The sequence below is a fragment of the Gopherus flavomarginatus genome, chromosome 4 (genome assembly GCF_025201925.1).
Source record: "Gopherus flavomarginatus isolate rGopFla2 chromosome 4, rGopFla2.mat.asm, whole genome shotgun sequence".
Classification (NCBI taxonomy): Eukaryota; Metazoa; Chordata; order Testudines; family Testudinidae; genus Gopherus; species Gopherus flavomarginatus.
In genome coordinates this window covers 80,524,174-80,549,452 of record NC_066620.1, presented here as the reverse complement: position 1 = coordinate 80,549,452, position 25,279 = coordinate 80,524,174, and the positions used below count along the sequence as shown (strand labels likewise).

The following is a 25,279-nucleotide window of genomic DNA, read 5'->3' as shown; positions in this document are numbered from 1 at the left end:
CCTATTCAGTGTCTACTCTGCGCTTCTTGGCTTGTCTCTTGTATTCATTAAATGGAGCATCTCTTGTCACCGTCCAGCAATAGTCTGCAAGCATTGATGGGCTCCATTTGCCCTGATAGCCTGCCAGGAGATTCCACTGCTGTAGTCTGGAGCCCAACAGCTCTGCCTTACTCTTGGGTAGTTCCAAATCCCTGACAAGGTCATTCAGTTCACCTTGTGTTAGGAGGTGTGGTTCAGAGGAGGAGGATGGGAGAAAATGTGGGTCCTGTGACATTGATGGTTCAGGACCAGAGGTTTCATCCTCTTCCTCGTCTGACTCAAGTGAGAATGATTCTGGTGCATCAGGAACCGGCAGTCCTTCTCCGTGGGGTACTGGGCATATAGCTGATGGAATGTTTGGATAATGCACAGTCCACTTTTTCTTCTTTGACACACCTTTCCCAACTGGAGGCACCATGCAGAAGTAACAATTGCTGGTATGATCTGTTGGCTCTCTCCAAATCATTGGCACTGCAAAAGGCATAGATTTCCTTTTCCTGTTCAACCACTGGCAAAGATTTGTTGCACAAGTGTTGCAGCATATGTGTGGGGCCCACCTCTTGTCCTGATCTCCAATTTTGCAGCCAAAAGAAAGGCGATAGGCTTTCTTAACCATAGTGATTATACTGCGCTTTTGTGATGCGAAAGTCACTTCACCACAAACATAGCAGAAGTTATCTGCACTGTTCACACAAGTGCCAGGTGTCTCTGCTCACTTTGGCTAAACAGAAATGTGTCCCTTTGCAAAATCAAACACTGACAAATAAGAGAGCACGACACTGTATGATTTCTAGAGCTGATATAGGGCAATTTCTTCAGCAGAGTGATGTAAGCTTTGTTACGATTGCATCATAGACTCTAGGACTGGAAGGGACCTCAAGAGGTCATCGAGTCCAGTCCCCTGCCCTCATGGCAGGACCAACTACTGTCTAGACCATCCCTAATAGACATTTATCTAACCTACTCTTAAATATCTCCAGAGATGGAGATTCCACAACTTCCCTAGGCAATCTATTCCAGTGTTTAACTACCCTGACAGTTAGGAACTTTTTCCTAATGTCCAACCTAAATCTCCCTTGCTGCAGTTTAAGCCCATTGCTTCTTGTTCTATCATTGGAGGCTAAGGTGAACAAGTTTTCTCCCTCCTCCTCCTGATGACACCCTTTTAGATACCTGAAAACTGCTATCATGTCCCCTCTCAGTCTTCTCTTTCCCAAACTAAACAAACCCAATTCCTTCAGCCTTCTTTCATAGGTCATGTTCTCAAGACCTTTCATCATTCTTGTTGCTCTTCTCTGGACCCTCTCCAATTTCTCCACATCTTTCTTGAAATGCGGTGCCCAGAACTGGACACAATACTCCAGTTGAGGCCTAACCAGCGCAGAGTAAAGCGGAAGAATGACTTCTCGTGTCTTGTTTACAATACACCTGTTAATGCATCCCAGAATCACGTTTGCTTTTTTTACAACATATCACACTGTTGACTCATATTAAGCTTGTGGTCTGCTATGACCCCTAGATCTTTCTGCCATACTCCTTCCTAGACAATCTCTTCCCATTCTGTATGTGTGAAACTGATTGTTCCTTCCTAAGTGAAGCACTTTGCATTTATCTTTATTGAACTTCATCCTGTTTACCTCAGACCATTTCTCCAATTTGTTCAGATCATTTTGAATTTTGACCCTGTCCTCCAAGCAGTTGCAATCCCTCCCAGTTTGGTATCGTCCGCAAACTTAATAAGCGTACTTTCTATGCCAACATCTAAATCGTTGATGAAGATATTGAACAGAGCCGGTCCCAAAACAGACCCCTGCGGAACCCCACTTGTTATACCTTTCCAGCAGGATTGTGAGCCATTAATAACTACTCTCTGAGTATGGTTATCCAGCCAGTTATAGTAGCCCCATCTAAATTGTACTTTCCTAGTTTATCTATAAGAATATCATGCGAGACCATATCAAATGCCTTACTAAAGTCTAGGTATATCACATCCACCGCTTCTCCCTTATCCACAAGGCTCGTTATCCTATCAAAGAATGCTATCAGATTAGTTTGACACGATTTGTTGTTTACAAATCCATGCTGGCTATTCCCTATCACCTTACCACCTTCCAAGTGATGATTTCTTTAATTACTTGCTCCATTATCTTCCCTGGCACAGAAGTTAAACTAACTGGTCTGTAGTTTCCTGGGTTGTTTTTATTTCCCTTTTTATAGATGGGCACTATATTTGCCCTTTTCCAGTCTTCTGGAATCTCCCCCGTCTCCCATGATTTCCCAAAGATAATAGCTAGAGGCTCAGATACCTCCTCTATTAACTCCTTGAGTATTCTAGGATGCATTTCATCAGGCCCTGGTGACTTGCAGGCATCTAAGTCATCCATGACTTCTAGGAATAACATGATGCAATTCATATCATGTATGACGCAATACCAGCTTCAGATTGCATCATTCATTGTTTTGCCTAAAAAGCAAGTACTGTCCAAACCCAGTCATAGATTTATTCATAGATCCAGTCAAAGATGCATTTTAGTCATTTCTGGTTTAAATTGAGATCCCTTCCCTTTATAACTCACTTCTCCTCCTCCATTCCCAAGTCAGGGGTCGTATATACTGACCCAATAGCATATGTTGAAAACTAGAGCCAATCAACAATTTTAAGCATCATTTTCATTCTCAGTGACCCAGAATTAGTAAAGTTGGACTACATTTATTTCAGAAGCATTTTGGCTGTAGAGCAGTGTAATCGCCTCTTTGCAATGGTGATTCCTCCCAGGGAACATGCTTCAAGGGGTCCTGTTCAGGGGCCGACCCCTGTCTGTGGAGCTGGTGTCCGTCGCATCGGACCTGGAGTGGGGAGTGTTCAGACCCAAGGTCTGTGGTCCGCTCAAGACCTTGTCCTATATATAAATGTCGAGGAGCTGAGGGCAGTCCGTCTGGCATGCACGGCCTTCCGCTCGCACCTGCGGGGCAGAGTGGTCATGGTTCTCACGGACAACACAGCCTTGCTGTTCTACATCAACAGGCAAGGTGGGGCCCGTTCCTCTGCCAGGAAGCCCCCAGGCTGTAGGACTTCTCCATAGCCCACAATATTTGCCTGGAAGCCCACCAGTTACTGGGCGCCCGGAATTCTTGGGCAGATTGCCTGAGCCAAGACTTCTCTCAGCATGAGTGGTCACTCCACCCAGAGGTGGTGCACAGGATTTTTCCAAATGTGGGGCATTTCCCAGGTGGACCTCTTCGCGACTCGGCAGAACCGCCAGCATCCCCACTTCTGCTCTGGAGGGGGTTGGGCGTAGGTGCCATCTCCGACGCCTTCCTCCTGTCCTGGTCAGGCCCGCTCTTCTATGCCTTTCCCCCGATCCCGCTGATCGGCAAGGTCTTAGAAAAGATAAAAATGGACAAGGCCCGAGTCCTCCTGATCGCCCTCGTATAGCCTAGGCAACATTGGTACAGGATTCTCATGAGCCTGACTGTCGCCCCGCCATGGCCGTTGCCATCCTGCCTGGACCTGCTAATCCAGGACCAGGGCTGTCCCCAACCCCTACCAAGCGGTACTCCACCTCACGGCGTGGCTGCTCAATGGGTAGGCCGGGAGAAGATGACTTGTTTGGAAGGGATTCGGCGCATCCTTCTCGAAAGCAGACAGCTCTCCACATGTCTGGCTTACCTGGTGAAGTGGTCTCAGTTTTCCTGGTGGGCAACCGATCGGGGTGTTTTGCCTGTAGCTGCTCCAATTCAGCTTATATTAGACTACCTCCTTCACTTTAGCGCCTTTGTCCGTCAAGGTGCACTTGGAGGCCATATCAGCCTTCCACCCGCCGGTACAGGGCCACATGGTGTTCTCCCATGCCATGACCGGATGATTCCTTAAGGGTTTGGATCGCCTCTTCCTGTATGATAGGTCCCCAGTCCCACAGTGGGACCTGAACTTGGTGCCGACCAGGTTGACTGGTCCCCCATTTGAACCGCTGGCTACATGCTCCTGGTCGCACCTCTCATGGAAGGTAGCCTTCCTGGTAGCGATCATATCCACTAGATGGGTCTTGGAGCTCCAGGCCCTGACCTCTGAGCCCCTATACATATTGTTCCTTAAGGATAAGGTCCAGCTCTGCCCACATTCTTTGTTCCTCCCCAACGCAGTCTCCACCTACCACATGGGTCAGGACATCTTCCTGCCAGTGCTCTGTCCCAAACCCCACACATCCAGTGAGGAGCGCTGCCTCCACATGCTGGATGTGAGATAGGCTCTGGCTTTTTACTTGGACTGTACAAAACTGTTCAGGAAGTCTTCGCAGCTGTTCATCACCTCAGCCGAACACATGAGAGGTCGGCCCATCTCCACTCAGCAGCTCTCCAACTGGATCACCTCATGTATTCATACCTATTACGACCTGGCAGGAGTCCCCCTGCCGCCGATTGTGAGGGCACACTTGACTAGGGTGCAAGCCTCGCCAGCTGCATTTCTGGCCCATGGTCCCCATCCAAGACATCTGTAGGGCTGCTATGTGGTCATTGGTTCACACATTCACCTCGCATTATGCGATCATCTCCCAGACCAAGGAGGACGCCGGGTTCGGCAGGGCTGTATTGCGTCCGGAGTGTCTATGAACTCCTACCCACCTCCAACTGATACAGCTTGGAATCACCTATGGTGGAATGCACATGAGCAATCACTCAAAAAGAAAAGACAGTTACCTTTTCCGTAACCAATGTTCTTCAAGATGTGTTGCTCATGTCCATTCCACATCCCGCCGTCCTTCCCCACTGTCAGAGTTGTCTGGCAAGAAGGAACTGTGGGTGGGGGGAGCATGCAGCGCCCCTTATACCGTACCATAGCTGCGCCACTCCAGGGGTTACTGGGGAGCTCCTCTACGGGTACTGCTGGGGAAAAGACTTCCTTCACCAGTGCACGTGGCGAGCACGCACACCTGCTGTGGAATGGACATGAGCAACACATCTCGAAGAACGCCAGTTACAGAAAAGGTAACTGCCTTATCAAGTTGTAGTGAGATTTGATAAGGTAGCAAAATGAGCAAGCAAGACATTGCTTGCTAGTGGAGTCAACATGTTTTCACACCGTTTGTCAGGATGAGTTGCTGAAAGGACCAACTACATAGAATACACTGGGCTAGGGTGTGATCTGGCACTCCATCCCTATTCAGCAAAGTGCTTTAGTGCATGCCCAAGATCAGTGGGACTCAGATGTGTGCTCCAGCGCTTTGCTGAGTAGCGATGGACTTAAATGCTGTGCTGAATTTGGGGAGGGTGGGGGTGAGAGAGAGAGAGACCGTGTCTCCTTCTAGTCACTGGTCCTATCAGGGACCTTGCAACTTACAAAGTTCCTCCTTCAGTTTAAGTGAGCGAGTGCTTGCACTTTTGGTTCTAAAGGCTGTGGGTTTGTTATATGCAACTACAGTAGAACGCCTTATGTACTGTCAATCTCAGTACATCAGTTGTCTGTGTTAGTGGAACTCTGTTAAAAGACAAGAGGCCTACTTAAACAGAAGTACTTGTAAGATGTACAGAAGGAACTATAATTATTTTTTCTGGTGGGTTTAGCCTTGAACATCAACCTCATGGGGTATTATGAGGTTCGATTAATTGATTAGCACAATTCTGTTCTTGTTACAACCTTTTAAAAGTCAGTGAGGTTACATGTAGGGTAAGCTGGCATAGAATTTGGCCCAATATTTGTAAAGAATTTTGATACCCTTGGAAGGAGCCACTGTACATATAAATTATATCTGTGTTTATTGATCAATTTACCGCAGATAAATGGATTAATATCATCTTCTGTTCTAGTTGTAAGTTTAGGATTTCGTTGTCTGCCAAAAGAAATCTTGGCTTTTTACAATCTTCATAAAAAGCACAAGCTTGACAGTGTCGCAGTGCATCATGGTTCTGAAAAGCCTTGTACTTTGGCAACACTTACTTTTGTTCTGTTTTCCCATTTCAGAACACATACAGCTGTGAAAATTGCCCCACGGTACAGTGCACCGGTCATTCATGTCCTGGATGCATCCAAGAGTGTGGTGGTTGTAAGTTCTGGATCACGGTTTTCTCCCCTCAGGCAGACACACCTCACCCCACCCCTTCCTGTAGTGTTATATGTTTTATAAGAAGTGGCGTGATCCTGCAAGTTCACTATGGATAAAAGTCACCCTGTGCATGGGGCTAGATCAAGGCCTGTGCACCAGTGGAATCCCACTGAAGCCTATTTTGAGAGCTTAGTGGGAATGAACTGTTGCCTAAGTCTTGAGCTGGTCCTTAGCAAAGGGTGCATGTGCAGAACACCCATTCAGGTCCCTTTGCTTAGCTTTTAACTCTTAAGAATGTCATCAAAAAGCCTCTTCCTGCTTTTTAAAAGCTAATTCCTACAGACAAGGCCTGCCTGGTAGTACTCATCATGACACTGTCATCAAGAGGAGGAAACCTGTAGTCAGGGATACCCCCTGGCTTCTAGACTGAGTTGAGTTCGTTGCCAAGCTGAGGAGAGCTCAAAGTATGTCAGCAAGTGAAGCAGTGCTTGAGGTGTTTGTCTTGCCAGTATCCTTTGCAGGCTAGTTCATGAGTTGGACATCAGGCAACTTCCCCTTGGAAGTAACAGTCCACATGATCAGGGTGTGATCAATATATGGATGAAATGGAGAATTAAAAAATTATTCTATAGGAACTCACTGGTTTATCAGTTGGAATCATCTCTTGCACTGAGAGCTGGCTGTATGGTGATTTGTTCTCTAGACCCAGCACTGCAGTGCATTGTTGAGGCTGGTCATGTCCTTAAGGCATATTGTTTTAATCCATATCAAATGCCTACTGTATAAAATTGCCAGTATGATATCTACGGAAACGAAACGCAAATGTGATGAAAAATAAATATCTGCAACTCCCCCACACTGTCTCTGTATCAGATTTGTATAGTGTTGTTATGCTGCTTTTGAATGCTTAAAGCAGTCATGGGCAAAATTAAATATTGTAAGAACAGAAAAATATCATAGTGCCACTATACAAGTCCATGGTATGCCTATACCTGGAATACTATATGCTGTTTTAGTGACCCCATCTCAGAGAACTGGAAGTAGTACAGAGAAAGGCAACAGAAATGATTAGCGTTATGGAACAGCTTCTGTATGAGGAGAGATTAAAAAGACCGGCATTGTTCAGCTTGGAGAAGAGATGACTGGAGCACGGGGGATATGATAGAGATCTATACAATTGTGAATTTTGTGGAGAAAGTGAATAGGGAATTATTATTTACCCCTTCACATAACACACCAACCAGGGGTCACCCAATGAAATTAATAGGCAGCACTTCTAAAACTAACATAAGGAAGTATTTACACAACGCAATCAACCTGCGGAACTCATCGGTAGGGAATGCTGTGAGGGCCAAAAGTATAATTGATTAAAACAAGAATTAGATAAGTTCATGGAAGATAGATCCATCAGTGATTATTAGCCAGGGTGGTCAGGGTTACAACCCCATTCTGGACACAGAAAAAGCCCTGGGAGTCTGTCCATGAAGGAAGTGGTTTACCTAGAGGAGTTGTGGGGAAGAAAACCCGTGGAAGGCAGAGCAGGAAGAAACAGAGGGAAAAAGCAATGAGTGGGTGTCTAAGCTTCTGACTGCTAGAATCTGTGTCTGAACGATAGGGGGTGGATCATTTGATAAATTACTCTGTTCAGTTCATTCCCTCCGAACCATCTGGCACTGTCCACTCTTAGAAGACAGGCTACTGGGTTAGGTGAACCATTGGTCTGACTGAGTATGGCCGTTCTCATGTAGATTGCGATATGAATAATAGACTTCTCAAATTACATGCTTTTGCTTGTAAATATATTATCCTGGGGTTGACTTATGCTTTTTTCATACTTTGATTCTTCACATCGAATAATTTCTTTTTGGGAGACACCTGCAGTACTGTATCTTATAGATATGCCTCCTTGACTCCATAAAAATATCACTTTCATACTCCACACCAGATGTCTAAAAGCAAACTATATGTTAACTTTATCGTCTCTGGTTTTTCAGTAAGCCAGAAGTTTGAAGAAGCTTTGAGGATTTTAGTTTTAACATGAACTCTAGAAGATGAGATCGTTTTAAGTGATAAGTTTTTCCTAAAATGTTCTTTCATTAAAGACAACATGCTTTAAATTTTAAAGGAAAGTAAAGACTTTGTACTGCCATTGAAAATGACTGATAGTAGAGAAGACAGTTGCTCAAAGGACCTAATAATCCCCTTCAGGGGTAAAGGAGATGATAACCTTGAGGATGTGGAGAAAAAAGGAGTGTCGCCTTCACTTCATCATTTTTCTTCCATATCCTCCCTGCCTGAGGATCTACATTTGGGAAGGGGATCTGCCAAATGCTGGCAGAGACAGACGACAGCTGTGCTCTATGGTGTCATTTCTCCTGCCTCTGACCTGCATTCCCACAGAGATTTCCCCACTGGAGTTAATGCTAATGGGAGTCTGCATTTTCTTACTGGATTCCCTCTTCTGAAACACCCTCAGGTGGGACATTCCCAGGGCAAGCAGCTGCTGGCATGAAAGATAAACCCTGTGCCTCTGCAATGCCTTTGTGTATGTCCCTGGACTAAATCAGATCCGATGAGACATAAGGTTTCTGTGCATCAGCCTCCCAGCCCGTTCTGTGGGAAGAAAATGCTTGTTATGGTCAAAATCTGAGCAGCACTGTGAAAAAAGGTTTTTTTAGGATAAAGTTGAATTGCCTGAGTTTGGGGTTGCAGCCGAGAACTGAAAAAAGTTAACACAGACCCCGATCTTCTAACTGCAGTTTGCTCACTCGAGATGTTCTTACAATTTCCTGATTTAATCTAGCTGACTGCTTCTCAATTACTATCCTTGGCTAGCCCATTGTATTTAAGTGCCAGTTTCCACCACTACAGCGGCATAATGAATAATTTAAGAGACCTTGATTATAATTCAAGGCATTTTGCAGTGACAAGCTATTGAACTGGGTGAGGCTAGTTACGGATTCATTGTCTTCTGATCTGTAACTGTTATAGAAGATAGCCATGTGGGGCTAAGACAGATGCTGGTGCATTCAAACTACCCACTGAGGGAGTTATGGGATATGTGCTGTTCCTCAGAACAGGAAAATAGATTTTAGAAAAGAATGTGGAATCCTCTGGCTGAGCCTTGGCCTGGTTCCTGTGCCTGTTTAGAGTCTGTTAGCAGTCTCCTCCTTTCAGCACGTTCCTCAGCCAGGCTGAACTCTCATGCCATTGTACATGCACTGTCTTTTTTTGGTAATATGGACAAAAAAAGAACATGTCCTAATCATGTAAAGAACTCAGGGAGCCACATCCTAACTCCAGTAGATACAGTCAAAACATGCTTTATAACACCCACTTATTTCAGTTCTTCCTACCTCCAGCAAATTGACCCTATATAAGGTGAGGTTCATTAACTTCTGGGGCATCCCCTTGTGGCTGGATCTGGGGATCACTTCTCATCTGGTCTGGCGCTCACTTGTGTCAGTCACTCTGTCTCAGCAGTGGTCTCTCCTCTCATACTTCACAGCACTCCCTTTCCATGACTCCTGGCAAGGTCGCTGTATAGTCTTCCCCTTCTGTGGTATCAGAGTCCCTCCAGACCAGCTGTCTGTGCACTGTCTCAGGCAGTGCTCTGTACCAATTCCCAGTCTGTGCCACTTCCCCAGAGGTTGGTAGGGGAAGCTGGACCCACCCACTAATCCATCTTGCAGCCCAGGGACCCAGTCAGTAGCAGCCAAAGTCTACGCAGTTTCAATACTCACTGCTCTTTCCCTCTGTTTCTTCCTACTCTGCCTTCCACAGAGTTTCTTCCCCACAACTCCTCTGGGTAAACCCCTTCCATCAAGGACAAGCTACCAGGGCTTTTCCTATGTCCAGAGAGTGAGTGCAGACCCTCTCCCTCAAGCCCTTTTCTGTTCTCAACTCTCTGGCTTTATACAAGCCCAGCCTGCTCCTGCTTAGCTAGACTTCATCTTCAATTAACGCTTTTCACTGAAGCTGCGACTCTCCCCGCCACCCCACTCCCACCCCCAGCTGTGGCCTGTATGGTTAATGGGACCCTTCTGAGGCCCATAACCACTTCATGGCTGGTGTGCCTCTGTCCTCTCCCCACATGGATACTATGCCTTCTCTCCCTGTACCCTCCCTAGGAAATTTATGCTGTGCATCCTCCAATTTCTTTGCAGGCATCTTTCCTCAATGGGGAGAGAAAGGATTGGGTCTCAGCAGTCCTTTTCTTCTCCTCTGTGCAGTGCTGAGTGGCTGTCACTCTGTGCCAGATGCAGCCCTTCTTGTCTGGCGGTGAAGACAGAGTGGGTGACAGCACCCTTTGCCACCTCCCCATAGAGACTGGGCGGGTAGGCGTGGTTCAGTTCATTCTTTATGTATGAAGTATTGGTCATTTTCAATTGGTTCATTTCCCTTAAACTAGCCATTAACTAATGACAACATTTAGCTAATTCCTAGGATGATTGCTATCTGGGCATCAACTAATGTCTTGGGCTTTATTTTGACTTTATAATAGAGAGGTGGCTGCTGGTAGGTGAGGACACATCTGGAATTACCATATGTACTCGTTCATAAGCCAAATATTGGTAAAGAAGTGATGCATCAAAGAGCAGGGGTCAGCTTATAAACGGGTCTACACCAAAATTTGATTATTTTAAACTCTACAGAATCATTGAATTGATTATCTTATACATTGTCGTTTTGTTTACCTGGAACGTCTGCAGGCATGGAGCCCCTCAGCTCCCTGTGGCCGTGGTTCGCCATTCCCAGCCAATGGGAGCTGCGGGAAGTGGCATGCCTTCCCCTCCTTCCATCTGCAGATAGATTCCAACAGCTCTTCTGGGTCAGGAACAAGAGGGGTGCAGATGGTGGGGAACAAACCACGAGTAGGATTGGTCCCATCTGAGGAAGTCTTGACTGCAAGGGAGAGGGAGGCAGAGTGCATCAGACTCTGTGCCTTTATGGGAATTGTTTCTTTCGGCACTCTCAGAAAGGCCAGAGAGCTGACAATGGACGGCGGGGCTAGAAGGTATAGCCTGGCTGCACCAGTCAGTGTTAGTTTGAAGTACTGCTTTAATATGTTAGTCTGTCATCTACAATATGATTTACTAGCTCACTGGTAGTTTAGTGATGGGACTGGGATCTTCATTATCACCCTGAGCTAGATAAAAACTGTCACAGTTCAGGGATACTGCACCTGTGTTCCTTCTCCGAGCTCCACCAAATCACATGCTCTAGGCTCCAGGCTCCATACCCATCACTTCTGATCACACACCCATGTCTCCCTTCCTTCCTGACTGTCATTGCCAGCAGTCACAAGTTATCACACAGCTCTTTCCAAGCAAACATTTATTCTTAATGTGAAAGCATTACGGGGAAAACATTAAAACAACAAAAGAATCTACGGACATGCTAATAAGCTTACCCCAGAGATCACCCAACTCCAAGAAGGGTTCTGGCAGAGAGTCAGGCCTTCAAACCTCATAAAGGGGGTTGTCTGTGGTTACAAGTTCATAACACCCAACACACCTATGAATAGGTCAGTCTTTCCTTAATACAGCTAGAGCCTTTGATCTTGAGACTCCAGGAGCAGGTAGTAAACAGACAGTGGTCCCCTCTTCAGGCTCTAGCTTCCAACAACTGGGGTTTTGCATAAATGGAGGTGGGTAATTTGTATTCACCTCTCCATAGAGATTTCCCAGGCAAACCACTTGACACTGTTTGTCCCAAAAGTCCATTCTTGTCTGGCACATCATTCAGTATAGTCCTTTGAAGTTCATAACACTTTCCAGGGTTCACATCCTGTTTCCTCCCAGAGAGATGTTATGTACAACCCTGGCCCACAATAATACATAAACCATTAATGTAATATACTGGACCCCAAATGTACCAAAACATAATTCAGTAAGGCCTCCCAAGGATATTTTAGGAAATTGCTATGTTGGTCACAAAACCCACAGAAGCTGGAGCACGAAAAGCTGATGACTTACTTTGAAGTTCAAACTTGTCCATGCTGCAGCAGCTTTCCTACTGCTAAAACTCCCTTTTGCTTTCTCAGTGCTCTCAGCTGCTAGATGAAAACCTGAAAGATGATTTCTTTGAAGAAATAATAGAGGAGTATGAAGACATTAGACAGGATCACTACGAGTCTCTCAAGGTAAAAAAAACTGCATTGTGTATTGATTTAAATTCTTTCCCTTCTAAAATGATTGGTCCTTTTATCATTTTGCTTGTAAAACAAATTCCATATATTAATGATCTTTGGGCATATTTCCATCAATTTAAAACATATAGTACAAATCATTAATTTACAAAAGGCAACATGAAATGGAATTGTCCAGCCCACAAAGGAAACTCTACCCAACTCTCACCACTCACTCAGGAAGGGCCTGATTGTCATTGTTTATTATTTACACTGCAGTGGTGTCCAAGATTAGGGACCTGCACGGTAATTGAGATGAAGGTCTGGACAAGAGTTTTAGCTGTCTGGAAGAAAGCCAAGGTTGAGTTTTAGAAATGTTGGTAGGGAGAAAGAATTCATTTGGAGACAGACTGAATATGAGAGATGAGACTATGGAATGTACTGAAGACACCTCCTAGGTCCTCTGTCTGACAAGACGGACAAAGAAGCATGCTTGAAGGTCAACCAGCTCTAACTTTGGCCTCTTTGCAAGTGAAGTTGACTCCAAAACTTAGGGTCCTCTGCTGGGAACATCTTGCTAAAGTTTCCCATAATTGCACTACCACTGGTGCAGCAACTCTGTGAACTATGGTGTAGACCAGAGGTGAATTCCTGACCCCATTGAAGTCAATTGCAAAATTTGTATTGACTTCACTGGGCCAGAATTTCATCCTATGTATCGGGAAACGCCTGTGATTTTTATGGCTGTCATCTAGACTTGCTCTGAGCAAGGTTAGACAGAGGTAAAATGCAGCACCTTCCTCTGCATTTGTACTCATTTTTTTAAACTAATAAAAGGAACTTAAATTTATGTGGGAAGATTAATGCTTGATAATCTTATAGACTAAATCAACTAGAAATGTCTGTCCATTAAGAGTAGTACAGTAAATTGACTAGCTCATTGTAAAGTACATTTTATATTAGTCTTACCAAGATACTTGCTAGATGATGAAATTAAAGCTGTCCTCAAATGTATCATCAACAAAATCATTTCAGACTGTAACAAGGCCATTCAAATCTGAGAGGTTATATAAATGTATCTTATTTCCATACAGGAAAGAAGATATTTATCATTGGAACAAGCTAGGAGAAAAGGTTTCCATAATGACTGGCTGTCAGACTATAAACCCGGTCAGTTTACTTTTTTTTTTAAATTGAACACTTAATACTTGATAACCTCACTGGATATAGCTGTATGGTCTCCTGTCAGAGGGAGCAGCATGACTTGAAAATAAATTGGTATTGTGACAAAGTTCTTCCTCTACCTTGGTAGGTCCTGCGCTTTATTGTATGAGTCAACTCCTCCTGTGTCTGATCAGGAGTGGGGAGGTTTGGGGGGAACCTGGGCCCGCCCTCTACTCCGAGTTCCAGCCCAGGGCCCTGTGGATCGCAGCTGTCTATAGTGCCTCCTGTAACAGCTGTATGACAGCTACAACTCCTTGGGCTACTTCCCCATGGCCACCTCCAAACACCTTCTTTATCCTTACCACAGGACCTTCCTCTTGGCATCTGATAACGCTTGTATGCCTCAGTCCTCCAGCAGCACACCTTCACTCTCACTCTCACTCTCACTCTCACTCTCAGCGCCTCTTGCTCCCAGCTTCTCACACACGCACCACAAACTGAAGTGAGCTCCCTTTTTAAACCTAGGTGCCCTGATTAGCCTGCCTTAATTGATTCTAGCAGCTTCTTGATTGGCAGGTGTTCTAATCAGCCTGTCTGCCTTAATTGTTTCCAGAAAGTTCCTGATTGTTCTGGAACCTTCCCTGTTACCTTACCCAGGGAAAGGGGACCTATTTAACCTGGGGCTAATATGTCTGCCTTCTATCACTCTCCTGTAGCCATCTGGCCTGACCCTGTCACAGTATCTGTTGAATTTGAAGGGATTGTTGTTGCACAAATGGGAGATCAGTGGCCTAAAATGAAGTGTTCTCATCCCCGTGCTTGCAGATGTTTGGCCCCATTACATTTATTTTTGTTCCTTCTGATTTCCAGCTTGTGAAACTTTGCAACTTTTATACATTGCCAAAAAGTGAGTGTTGTACATCGTTTTAAAACCAAAGATCCATTATAGTACATATGATCAAATCATAGAAATGTAGGACTGGAAGGTGCCTCAATATGTCATTTAGTCCAGTCCCCTACACTCAAGGCAGGACTAAGTAATAACTAGACCATTCTTGACCACTGTTTGTCTAACCTGTTCTTAAAAACCTTCAGTGACGGAGATTCCACAGCTTCTCTAGGTGTGCACTCACTAGTGCCTACTTTCACAGGGCCAAAATGCAGCACTCAGTTTCTAGTAACTAATCTTTATAAAGGTCCCTCCTAAGGTAGCAGAAAAGGTGGGAAGATGCAAATGCTGGACCAGTAGCTACATCATAACAAGGACCCACCACTGCACATGCACCCTCACCGCCCCTATCCTAGTGGATGTACTGAAGTTGCAAAAGCTCCTGCAGCTTCCCGACTAGGTTTTATGTGGAACTTCACAGCACACAGTGCTGGTGAACTGGGCTGTCTCTGAGTAGAAGAGTTGGATATAAAGCAGAGGTGGGCAAACTACAGGCCATGGCCACATCCGGCCTGCAGTACCATCCTGTCCGGCCCATAAGCTCCTGGCCTGGGAGGCTTGCCCCCGGACCCTCCCCTGCTGTTTCTCCTCCCCCACAGCCTAAGCTCACTGCACCACTGGTGCAATGCTGTGGGTGGCGAGCTCCTGAGGCAGTGCAGCTGCAGAGCTGGGGCCTGACCCTGTGCTCTGTGCTTCGTGCAGCTGCGCCAGCCACCAGTGCTCCAGGCAGCGTGGTAAGGGGGCAGGGAGCTGGGGGGGAAGTTGGATAGAGGGCAGGGAAGTTCGGGGGGTGGTCAGGGGCCAGGGGTGTGGATAGGGGTCGGGGCAGTCTGAGGGAGGCGAACGGGGGGGTTGAATGGGAGCAGGGGTCCTGGGTGAGCAGTCAGGAAGGAGAGGAGGGGTTGGATGGGGCAGTTAGGGGTGGACTGTCCAGGGGCGGTCAGGGAGAAGGGGTGGCTCGACGGGGCAGGAGTCCTGGGAGGGCAGTCAGGAAGGAGGGTGGGGGTTGGATGGGGTGGGAGGTCCGGGAGCAGGTGGGGGACAGAGAGCAGGTGGGGTGGATGGGGTAGGGGTCCCCGGGGGTCCGTCAGAGAACAGGGGAGGATGGATGGGGCAGAAGTCCTGGGGGGGCCGTCAGGAGGCGCAAGAAGCAGTGGGAGGGGTCGGATAGGGGGCGGAGACCAGGTCACACCTGGCTGTTTGAGGAGGCACAGCCTCCGCTAACCGGCCCACCATACAATTTCAGAAACCCAATGCAGCCCTCAGGCCAAAAAGTTTGCCTGTCCTGATATAATTCATCGTTATAGAACGCATTTACTGGAAGGTAGTCTATGCATCTGCCCAGTTCTGACATATTCTAAGCCCTATGATCAACAAAATACTGTAACTTCATGAGTCCAACACAATTATGTACCAATCAGTATTGACTTGGATGAACTAATGAAGGAACTTTAAATTTCATATGTCAAGACTAAGGCCTAATAATCTTCTAGGTCAGTGTAGTGGCCTAGATGATTATCTAGGCCAGACAGTAGTGATATGGTAGTTAGATTTACTTCAGTTTATTGTGACAGTCTTCTGAAGGATGACAATTTTAAATACTTTGTGTGGTACACAGATGCTGATGAGAGTTCAAAAACATCAGGGAACAAGAAAACTAAGTTATGAATGGTAGTGATGGTTTGTTTCCTTGCTGTGTTGCGTACAGTAGGACCTCCGAGTTATGAACTTCTCAGGAATGGAGATTGTTCGTAACTCTGAAATGTTTGCAACTCTGAACAAAATGTTACAGTTGTTCTTCGAAAAGTTTACCAACTGAACATTGACTTAATACTGCTGTGAAACTTCACTATGCAGAAGAAAAATGCTGCTTTACCTTTTTTTAGTAGTTTATGTTGAACACAGTATTGTATTTATTTTTTATTTTTTGTCTCTGCTGCTGTCTGATTGCTTATTTCCAGTTCCAAATGAGGTGTGTGGTTAACTGGTCAGCTCGTAACTCTGGTGTTCATAACTCTGAGGTTCTACTGTATGTGAAAGATTCAGCAATATGTGGTAATTCCCAAATGACAAACTACTTTAAACTTCTACAGTTAAACCTATATTCTTTGGTACTCGAGTTTTTGAAGATTATAACCTGGAGAGGCTGGTGGAATACATTGACTGGAAGCCTTTTTTTGATGTCTGGCAACTTCGGGGCAAATATCCCAACCGAGGATTTCCTAAAATTTTTAATGATAAAGCAGTGGGTGAGTATTGAAATAGCATTTCTTGTATGAAGGCAAGGCAGACAGACCAGTTATTTTAAAATATATATTCTGATTGTTCACCAATACACATGAGAAACTTCAATTGAATCAGAAAGTGTTTAATAAAATGTTGGTACAAAAGATTAATAATGAAAAGTAAGTGGGGAATTATTTAGGCCCCAACTGTAAAGAGTTCACTTGTATATAAAAACAAAAAAAAATATTTTGATGATGGAAAAAAATTATAGAGGTCTTGATATGTCTATATGTTGATATGTTGTTGGACAACATCACTAGAAGCCCTGGGTCCCATCATAGAATCACAGATATGCATAATCCTGAAAGTTCTTTTTAAAAGACCATTGGAACATATGTAATAAAGCTGCAAGTGTATCCAAACCTCTAAAAATTAGTGTTCTTTCTACTATACTGTATTTAGAGCCCTGCAAATCTGCAGATAGCAGCTTTATAGCTGCGGATAGTTGTGGACCATGTTTGCGGATCACAGATCGGATGCGGCTATAAATTTTATATCCACAAAGAGTTCTGACTATATTGGATAGCCAGATAATTTGGTGTAAATATGAAGTATTTAATACACACTAGCAGAGTTAAGTGAGCTAAGGAATGGATACTATCAAAATGAGGATGGTTTATGTGGTCTTGTGTGTTTGGATAAGCAAGACACTGGGGCTCGCTCTTTTAAAGCAGTATGGAATTGTTACCAGTAGTGGATTACAGCGCAGAGTCTGTGAGGTGTTTAGGTGTAAGGGGGGTCCCAACCACAATCTAATGATTTCTGGGGTATTTTAGGTACTTTCATGTACAGTCTGTCCACATCACTTATTCTTCTCCACCTTTTTTATTGTACTAGAATTCTGCTGGCTGAAGTATTTGTGCAGCAGGTGTACTGTTACAACTGCGTAACCATCACAGCACTGACACCTCTGTTAGCAACAGCTAAAGTGCTACAGCAGTAACCAATAAGAAAGATGACTGAGGAAATAGCAGGATTATCCAGAAAGTGTATTTATTTAAAAAGAGGGGAGGGAGAAGCTGGAAAGTTGGTTAAAGTTATAATGTCTCTCTTTTTTTGTTAGGAGAAGAAGCCAAAAGAGTTTATAATGATGCTCAGACCCTACTAAAAACTTTGATTAGCAAAAAGAAGTTGCAAGCCAGCGGCCTGGTTGGGTTCTGGCCAGCGCAGAGTGTTCAAGATGATATTCATTTATATATAACAGAAGAGGCATTGCAGTCTGCAGAGCCAATAGCTAAATTTTATGGCTTAAGGCAACAGGTAGGAATATGGAGTATTTGCTGACCCAGTATAAAGTTCTTTGTGTTGGCTTTTGAAGATGGAATAAAGGGATTATATTAAAGTTCATGCTGAAAATGAAGTTAGCTATAATCTGTGAGAGCAATCTACAAAGGAAGAGTCATCTCCTGATCCCGTCTGCCTTTTTCAAAAATTATTAGTCAATAACATAAGATCTGCTAATGGTGAAACAGTGTATTACAGAACACTCCTTAGATTTCATTTTTTCAGATTCTTTTTCTTCTAATATTTTAGCACCATTGTGCATCTATCATGCTGCATAACTTCATAATCAAGACCCTGTGTACCCAACCTAAATTTTGCATCAAGATCCTCCATCAGACTGGAAATTCTGTGGTAGCTCAATTTATACTAAAAATGAGATTTTTGAATTAAGTATAAGCATTAACAATGTCTGTCCTGCAGTTATCTGCTGTCTTTATTTTTGTTTAATTCTCACCTGGGGAAACAGTTGAGAATAAACACAGCCATTTCTGTTAACAGATTAGAAGCAAAATAGTTAGTTAATTATTGACATTTTAAATGATCATCTTTAGGTTTGCATTAACAACCCATTCACGTGAATGGAGAAGTTTGGATTTCTCAGAGTTACTGTTTCAAGCTATCCCGGGAAAATAATGTTGGTTCAGTTTATGCTTAGTTCATATTTTCAGAGTTATCTTTACGATCTTTAGAAACAGAATTTAAAAAAATATGTAAACTGAATTTCTGGAGCACAGTTTTGTGTACAGATGTGGATTCTGTGACCATGCTGCAGGATTTTGTCTAAGGTAACAGCATTGTTAGAGGGATACTGTCAGTTTACAGACCACACTTCCATCTGAAATTTTTTTTACTGCTGTTGTTACAAGCAAACGTTAAGATTACTAGAACTGAGAGATTTTTTTCCCCCTGCTTTATTTTCTGCCTTTGACAGCAGTTTTATTATAGCCTGTTATACTAATCCTCTTGTTCGGTCAGACAGTTTCCTCTGTTTGTGTAGATCTTTCAATCAGCAACAGGGGAGAGAAAAATGTTTTTTAAAAATGTGAAAACCTAGTTGCAAAATTAGTTCTGGGTCTCACGGGTCGGGTGTTGTACACAGTTACTTTCAGCTCTTTGTTTTACTGATTGGATTTCAATATGAGTGTCTCTTTCCAGGCTAATCCCATTGGTCTATCATCTAATATGCTGATCCTGGGCCTTAACATAAACTTCACTTTGAAAAGATGGAAGGCATCATACATCTAGGACTGGCATATACTTGCCTTCTGCTATTTACAAGAATATCTTGTATCTAGAAATCCTTGTGATTTAAAAATAACAATTTCTCACCTGTTGAGGGAAAGTAGATGGACCCATTTCTAGGCCTGCCTGAGTAATGGGGGGGAGGGATAGCTCAGTGGTTTGAGCATTGGCCTGCTAAACCAAGGGTTGTAAGTTCAATCTTTGAGGGGGCCACTTAGGGATCTGGGGCAAAAATCTGTCTGGGGATTGGTCTTGCTTTGAGCGGGGGGTTGGACTAGATGACCTCCTGAGGTCCCTTCCAACCTTGATATTCTAATGAGCTTTTTTTAAAAAAAATGCAAGTTCTCTTATTTGATGCAACTTTTTTGTTTATTATTTTAGGCCGAAAAAGACTCCAACTGCGCAGACCCATATTACTGCCTCTCTGATTTTATAGCCCCCTTTGATTCTGGTGTTCGTGACTATTTAGGCCTGTTTGCTGTGGCCTGCTTTGGGGTAGACAAGCTGTGCAAGGAATATGAGAAACAGTGTGATGACTACAACAGCATAATGGTGAAAGCACTGGGAGATCGTATAGCAGAGGTAACAAATTTTATTACAGATTGCATGGCTGCTTATACTTTCCTCGAACTCTCCATTGGTCTCATTTGACAGTCACTTCTTCACCTTCTTAGATAAAAGCGGATGTTGTGTGACACGGTGCGTCCTACTTATTGAATCTGAAATTAAATTACTTGCCACTGAATGTGTCTTGAGCAAAGAGAGGATAGTCAGCATGAGCAACAGGGGAATCTGAGACTCAGTGCAGCTTTCCAGACTTTTTTCCATCACAAGAGAGTTTCAGGGTCAAGTCTCAAAAAAGCAAGTAACTTTAAACAGGTTGTAAACTGGGCCTCTTTTTAAAACATATCTCTAACTCCCTCAGATAATTTTTTGGACCCTAAAATGACCTAATAGTTCTATCCTTGGATGCAAACACAGGGATTCCATTGGCTTTAATGGTAACCACACAAGTATATCCAAAGGAAAGATCTGACCCACTGTGTCTAAGATCTTCTCTACAATGTGTGTTTGTCCTGATTCCAGTCATGTGCCAAATTCTGATGCAAGCTTATAGTGTAAACAAGGAAAGCTAGCGTTTGCATCAGTCAAACTTCTCCAGTTTCAAACAGAGCTAAGCTCTTCTGACACAAGTAGCAAATTTGTGTGTCTGTACTAGAAGTTTGTGATGGTGCAGCTACACCACTGGCTCATCTGTCATGGCTGGAACCAGGGCAAATGGTATAGTGTAGGCAAGGTCTAAACATCTTCTCTACAGCTTGGCACTGTATCATCACCTGGTTACCAGCCTCCTTTTTCCTACCTCCAGTATATATGCTTGTCAAGCACCCACCAAAAAAACCCAGAATGGGTGAAAGAAGTGCCTTGTGTGTGTTTCAGTTTGCTTGTATGATGCTTATTTACCCATGGTGAGAGTCCCTACAAAGAAGTAAATGAAATCTGACCATGTCATTTTTTGGCCTGGACTAAATTGCTGTTGTTGGCAGTCTCTTTAAATTAAAATACTTACACTTTGTTCCTAGGCATTTGCAGAGGAGCTCCATGAAAGGGTCCGAAAAGAATTCTGGGCTTACTGCAACAATGAACAGTTGGATATTTCAGACTTGCGCAGGATCAGATATGATGGAATCCGTCCAGCTCCTGGGTACCCGAGTCAGCCTGACCACACTGAAAAACTCACCATGTGGAAACTTGCAAACATTGAGGAGGCAACAGGTACCTGCAACCTTTTTTATTTCCCTTTTGACCTGAATAAGGAATTAAAACTGTGACAAAGTATCCAGTGCAGAGCTGCATAAAAACAAAAATCAAAACAATGACAGTTGGAATCTCTGTCTCTCTCGCTCCCCCCCCATACACACAGACACCTATTCCTTTGCTGCAGCCAGGGAGGTTTTTTATGGAACAATGTCATCTTGGTATTTTTCCTGTTTGTTAGCGAATTTTGTAGCAGAATCTAGTTCACATTTAAAAAAATATTTCTAATGTCCTTGTGGCCGCAAGCAAACTTCCAAAGATGAACAGAGTGTAGATCAATGTAGTGATGTGTTCCTCAGTCTGCAGAGATCCTCAAACCTCTTAGAAAGTGTGAACTGCCCTGTTCCTCTTCTGTTGCTGTTTTAAATGTCAGCTGTCTCACTGCTAATCCCAAACTACTTTCCTAGGTTCCAAAAACCCCTAATGCTACCTTCCCAGATGCCAAAATGTCTAGTTTATCCCTAACAATTTCTACACTGCAGACCTGCATTGCTGATACAAAAATATGCAGCATGTTGAAAACTGAAAATGTAGTGCCTGAGGAAAATAAATTTTATTTAATAAAAATAAATAATACAAGGAATATTGAACTATTATTAATTTCCCTGTTTTAGTTCATTAAAAACCTGCATTTTTGAATTTGCCTAATGCTGTCACAGAGTTTTCAGTTTGCCAAACAAGACATCTCCAGAACTTAGGCGTGTTACCATCAGTTACTAAACAAATTGTTATTTTTATTTTCAGGTATTCAGTTAACTGAATCACTAGCAATGACACCTGCCTCCGCAGTTTCAGGTCTCTACTTCTCCAACCCCAAATCCAAATACTTTGCTGTTGGTAAAATATGTAAGGATCAGGTAATTTGGATTCCATGATATAGTTGAGCTACAAATAAACTGATTAAATAGTTGAAACAAGCTGTTTTCTGACTATTTTGGAAACACTGACTCATGGAGACTTACTAATCAATGTGTTAAAATCTTTTTCTTGTTTCTTTGCAGGTGCAAGATTATGCACTGAGGAAAAACTTGCCAGTGGTTGAGGTTGAGAAGTGGCTAGGGCCCATCCTGGCATATGATTTGGAATAACTGTTTGTGGGATGGCAGGGGCAAGCCTCTGCCTTGCTCTTCCCAGTTTCTTCTCCAGAAACAGAACAGATCTCGACTTAGAATCTTGTAGTTTGCATTGATTGACAGAACCTCTCAGTGGGCTTTGGAGGCTGTTCGCTTTGTAGCATCACTTGCTGACAAAAAGAAAAACCCCACCACATTTTTGTCTGATTCTTTGTTAATTTTTGGCAAAGTAGTTTTGCATTATGCCATTTGTCAAGGGGGTAGTACAGATCTCAGAATTATAATTGTGCATTTCTGTGCCCAAATGCTATAACTGGGCTAGATGTTGCGTGAGATGTAGAGATCACTGCGTTTTCTTTTCGATGGTGGAGATTTTGAGAACTGGCTCACACCCTAATAATCTTGGGACAAACATTTGCACTGAAGCACCCCATTGACTGGGTGAAATAATGCAGAATTTTGCTTCTGGTCTTTAAATGGTGTGTGTATCAGCAAGTCAGAAGACATGGAAATAGACTAAAAGAATGCCCCATAAGTAATGGGTAATACTTAATGGGTAAGGAACAACATGGGATCTATTCTCCTCCTCAATATACGGATGCCTCCTGTATTTGGGAGAACACCAGACCCCATGCTCATATAGCAATCTTGCTATATCAGAAAGAAGGTTGTATCACTAAGGCTATTTTGATAATTTTTGTTATTGTAACTACCAAAGTAATGTGGTGGTCTGAAACAATCCCAGTAATGCTGTATTATCCTAAAGAATTAAACAGTGTGACTGAGAACAGAACTGAAAGCCTGGAATACTCCCAGCTCTGATGGGTCTTCTCTGGCTTTGGGCAAACCATGTTATCTCTCTGACTCACTGTCTGTAGCTGTAAAATGGGGATACTACTTCCTACCTCACTGGTGTGTATTCTGAAACTTACTTGTTGCTTATATACCACTTTGCGGATGAAAAGAGCTACTGACTTTAATATGTTAGTTGCAAGTAGGTCTTTGGGTGCCTGAATATTAAAACTGTGGTTGCAATACCTTTGCTCACTGATAATGAAGAAAAGGCCTTTGGAAATAGCTGCTGTGTTTTTTCACCCAATTACTACTTTTTAAGCAAAAACATCATGCTGGAGAAACTGTTACATGACAATTTTTTCATCAAATTACTGTGCTTAGTCCTCTGATCTGAATGTAAGCGGTAGATAATCTACAAGTTTAGTCTCTAAATAAATATTTAATTTTGAATAAATTCACTGTTTATGAATGTTTCTAATAATCTCTGAGATAGGCACTAACCTCGCTCAGAGCTACGTATTTAATTATTAACTTTTATGAAACATTGAGGAGAAAGTCCTGCTTTCTAAGTCTGGTATCTGTCAAAAACAATGACCTGTGTTATAAAGAGACCCCTCCTTCTAAATATATTGTTTGTAATCAATTGGTATTTAAATATTGCCTTACAATATTAACCTTCATCTGACTTTTAAGTATACTGAAAAAAATGCATATATGACTCCTTAAACAATAAATATTAAGCTATCGGTAGTGGTATCCTTGTCAAACCTCGGTTTAAAATATATCATTGACATAAAATATGCAATAAAATCTGACCTACTTTTGTAGTTAGTATACACTTTGCCGTATGATTTTGTATTTAAGTCTTAGGTGTGTTGGAAAATCCCATTCAAAGTGAGTTAGCTCTGAATTCATTTGGAGGATCCCAGACTTAGTCACTTAGAGATTATTTTTGTAAATAGAAACTACATAGAGCAAGAGACTGAAAAGCTCGATTCTCGTTCACACTCAGGTCCCTTTACAATACAAGGCGCATGTACGTTGCCACAGTGGCATCAAAGGGCTTTAGTACAAATGAAAATCAGGTCCTAACATGTCTTATTTTTCCCTATGAAGGTTAATCTTTAATGGCTGGAATCTTTAATTTTCCCCACTCAAAATCTATAGTTGGGCCTTTTCTAGGTGCTAATAACTGGCATATCTTCCCCCCCCCCTTGCTGGTAGATGGAAAAAGAAGGCCAGATTCTGATCTTGCTTGTATTGGCACATCTCCAAAGTAACTGCATTGAAGTCAATAGGATTACTCTGGAGTTATGTTGGTGTAAATGAGTTCAGAATCTGGCTCATACATCTTGATCCTGCTTCCACTGAAGTCACTGATAGTTGTGTTACTGATATCAGTGGAAGCAAGATCAAGATGTATGAGCCAGATTCTGAACTCATTTACACCAACATAACTCCAGAGTAATCCTCCTGACTTCAATGCAGATCAGAATCTGAACTGGAGAATTTGTCTGTACATTAGTTTGATAAGTAATCAATACTTTTAAACATCTCTCTTTACACAGATTGGATTATTCGAAGATGAAAATTTCTCAAGTTATAAAAAGATGGTGAAATCTGTGTTGAACTACATCATGTCATGTGTAAAGTATAAATGTTGGTTCATTCTAAAAAGGTGAATTTGTGGCTGATAGATTCCTTCTGCACTTCTATACGCTGACCTTGTGAGAACAAACATGTACGTATGTTTCTGCAGATTAGCACGGTGGGTTTTTCAGGAAGCAGACAGATGAAATGCTGCATTGGACAGGCAAAGGACTAATTTAACAAACTGCTCTTTAGAGATATGTTAGTAAAATTTGTAATTGATTTATTGCCATAAATCATGCTGTTTTTAAACACATGCCTCAATCTTGTCTGTGCTCAGCTGGTTTGATTTCAGGAAATAAGCGCTCCTGAGATGCAGTGCTTTGCTAAATACAGTACAAGAGCTTCTTCACCCAATCAGGAGTTTATAATTTACTGTTCTGCAGTGGCTGTCAGTTAAGTTTTGGCTTTTATGATCATTGCTCTAAACAGACAGTTCCAGTTAGATGAATATGAACAACAGACACTTTCTTCTTCCAGTGCTTGCTCATGTCTATTCCATACTCGGTGTGTGTGCTCGCCGCATGCACCAGTGCTGGAAGTTTTTCCCTTGGCAGTATCCGTTGGGACTGGCCCTGGCGCCTTCTGGAGTGGCGCCCATGGCGCAGTATAAGGGATGCCTCCAGCTCCTCACACCCTCAGTTCCTTCTTGCTGGAAACTCTTCTTTGAGTGCTTGCTCACATCCATTCCATATTAGGTGACTCCAAAGCAATACCCCTGGAGTTTCATATCTGACCTGCTGAGTGATGGCATGAGTGGTAAACGTGTGAACAGAGGACCACATTGTGGCTCTACAGATGTCCTGGA

At 43.2% G+C, this 25,279-nt stretch overlaps 1 protein-coding gene and 1 long non-coding RNA gene across 3 annotated transcripts in view; one reads left to right on the top strand and one right to left on the bottom strand.

The window, feature by feature from the left end:
* MTR (5-methyltetrahydrofolate-homocysteine methyltransferase) overlaps window positions 1–23,571 on the top strand; it is an 84,815-nt gene extending 61,244 nt beyond the window's left edge. For both annotated transcript variants that reach the window (XM_050950382.1, XM_050950381.1), the window contains 9 exons: window positions 5,999–6,080; window positions 12,127–12,225; window positions 13,305–13,380; window positions 16,417–16,572; window positions 17,673–17,869; window positions 19,517–19,717; window positions 20,719–20,911; window positions 21,698–21,810; window positions 21,955–23,571. In XM_050950382.1, coding sequence (XP_050806339.1) covers window positions 5,999–6,080; window positions 12,127–12,225; window positions 13,305–13,380; window positions 16,417–16,572; window positions 17,673–17,869; window positions 19,517–19,717; window positions 20,719–20,911; window positions 21,698–21,810; window positions 21,955–22,041 — 1,204 coding nt within the window. In that variant the 3' untranslated portion in view covers window positions 22,042–23,571. The remainder of the gene's footprint in view (window positions 1–5,998; window positions 6,081–12,126; window positions 12,226–13,304; window positions 13,381–16,416; window positions 16,573–17,672; window positions 17,870–19,516; window positions 19,718–20,718; window positions 20,912–21,697; window positions 21,811–21,954) is intronic.
* Window positions 1–25,279, bottom strand: part of LOC127049568 (uncharacterized) — an 838,950-nt gene that overhangs the window by 60,974 nt on the left and 752,697 nt on the right. The gene's annotated exons all lie outside the window — the stretch shown is intronic.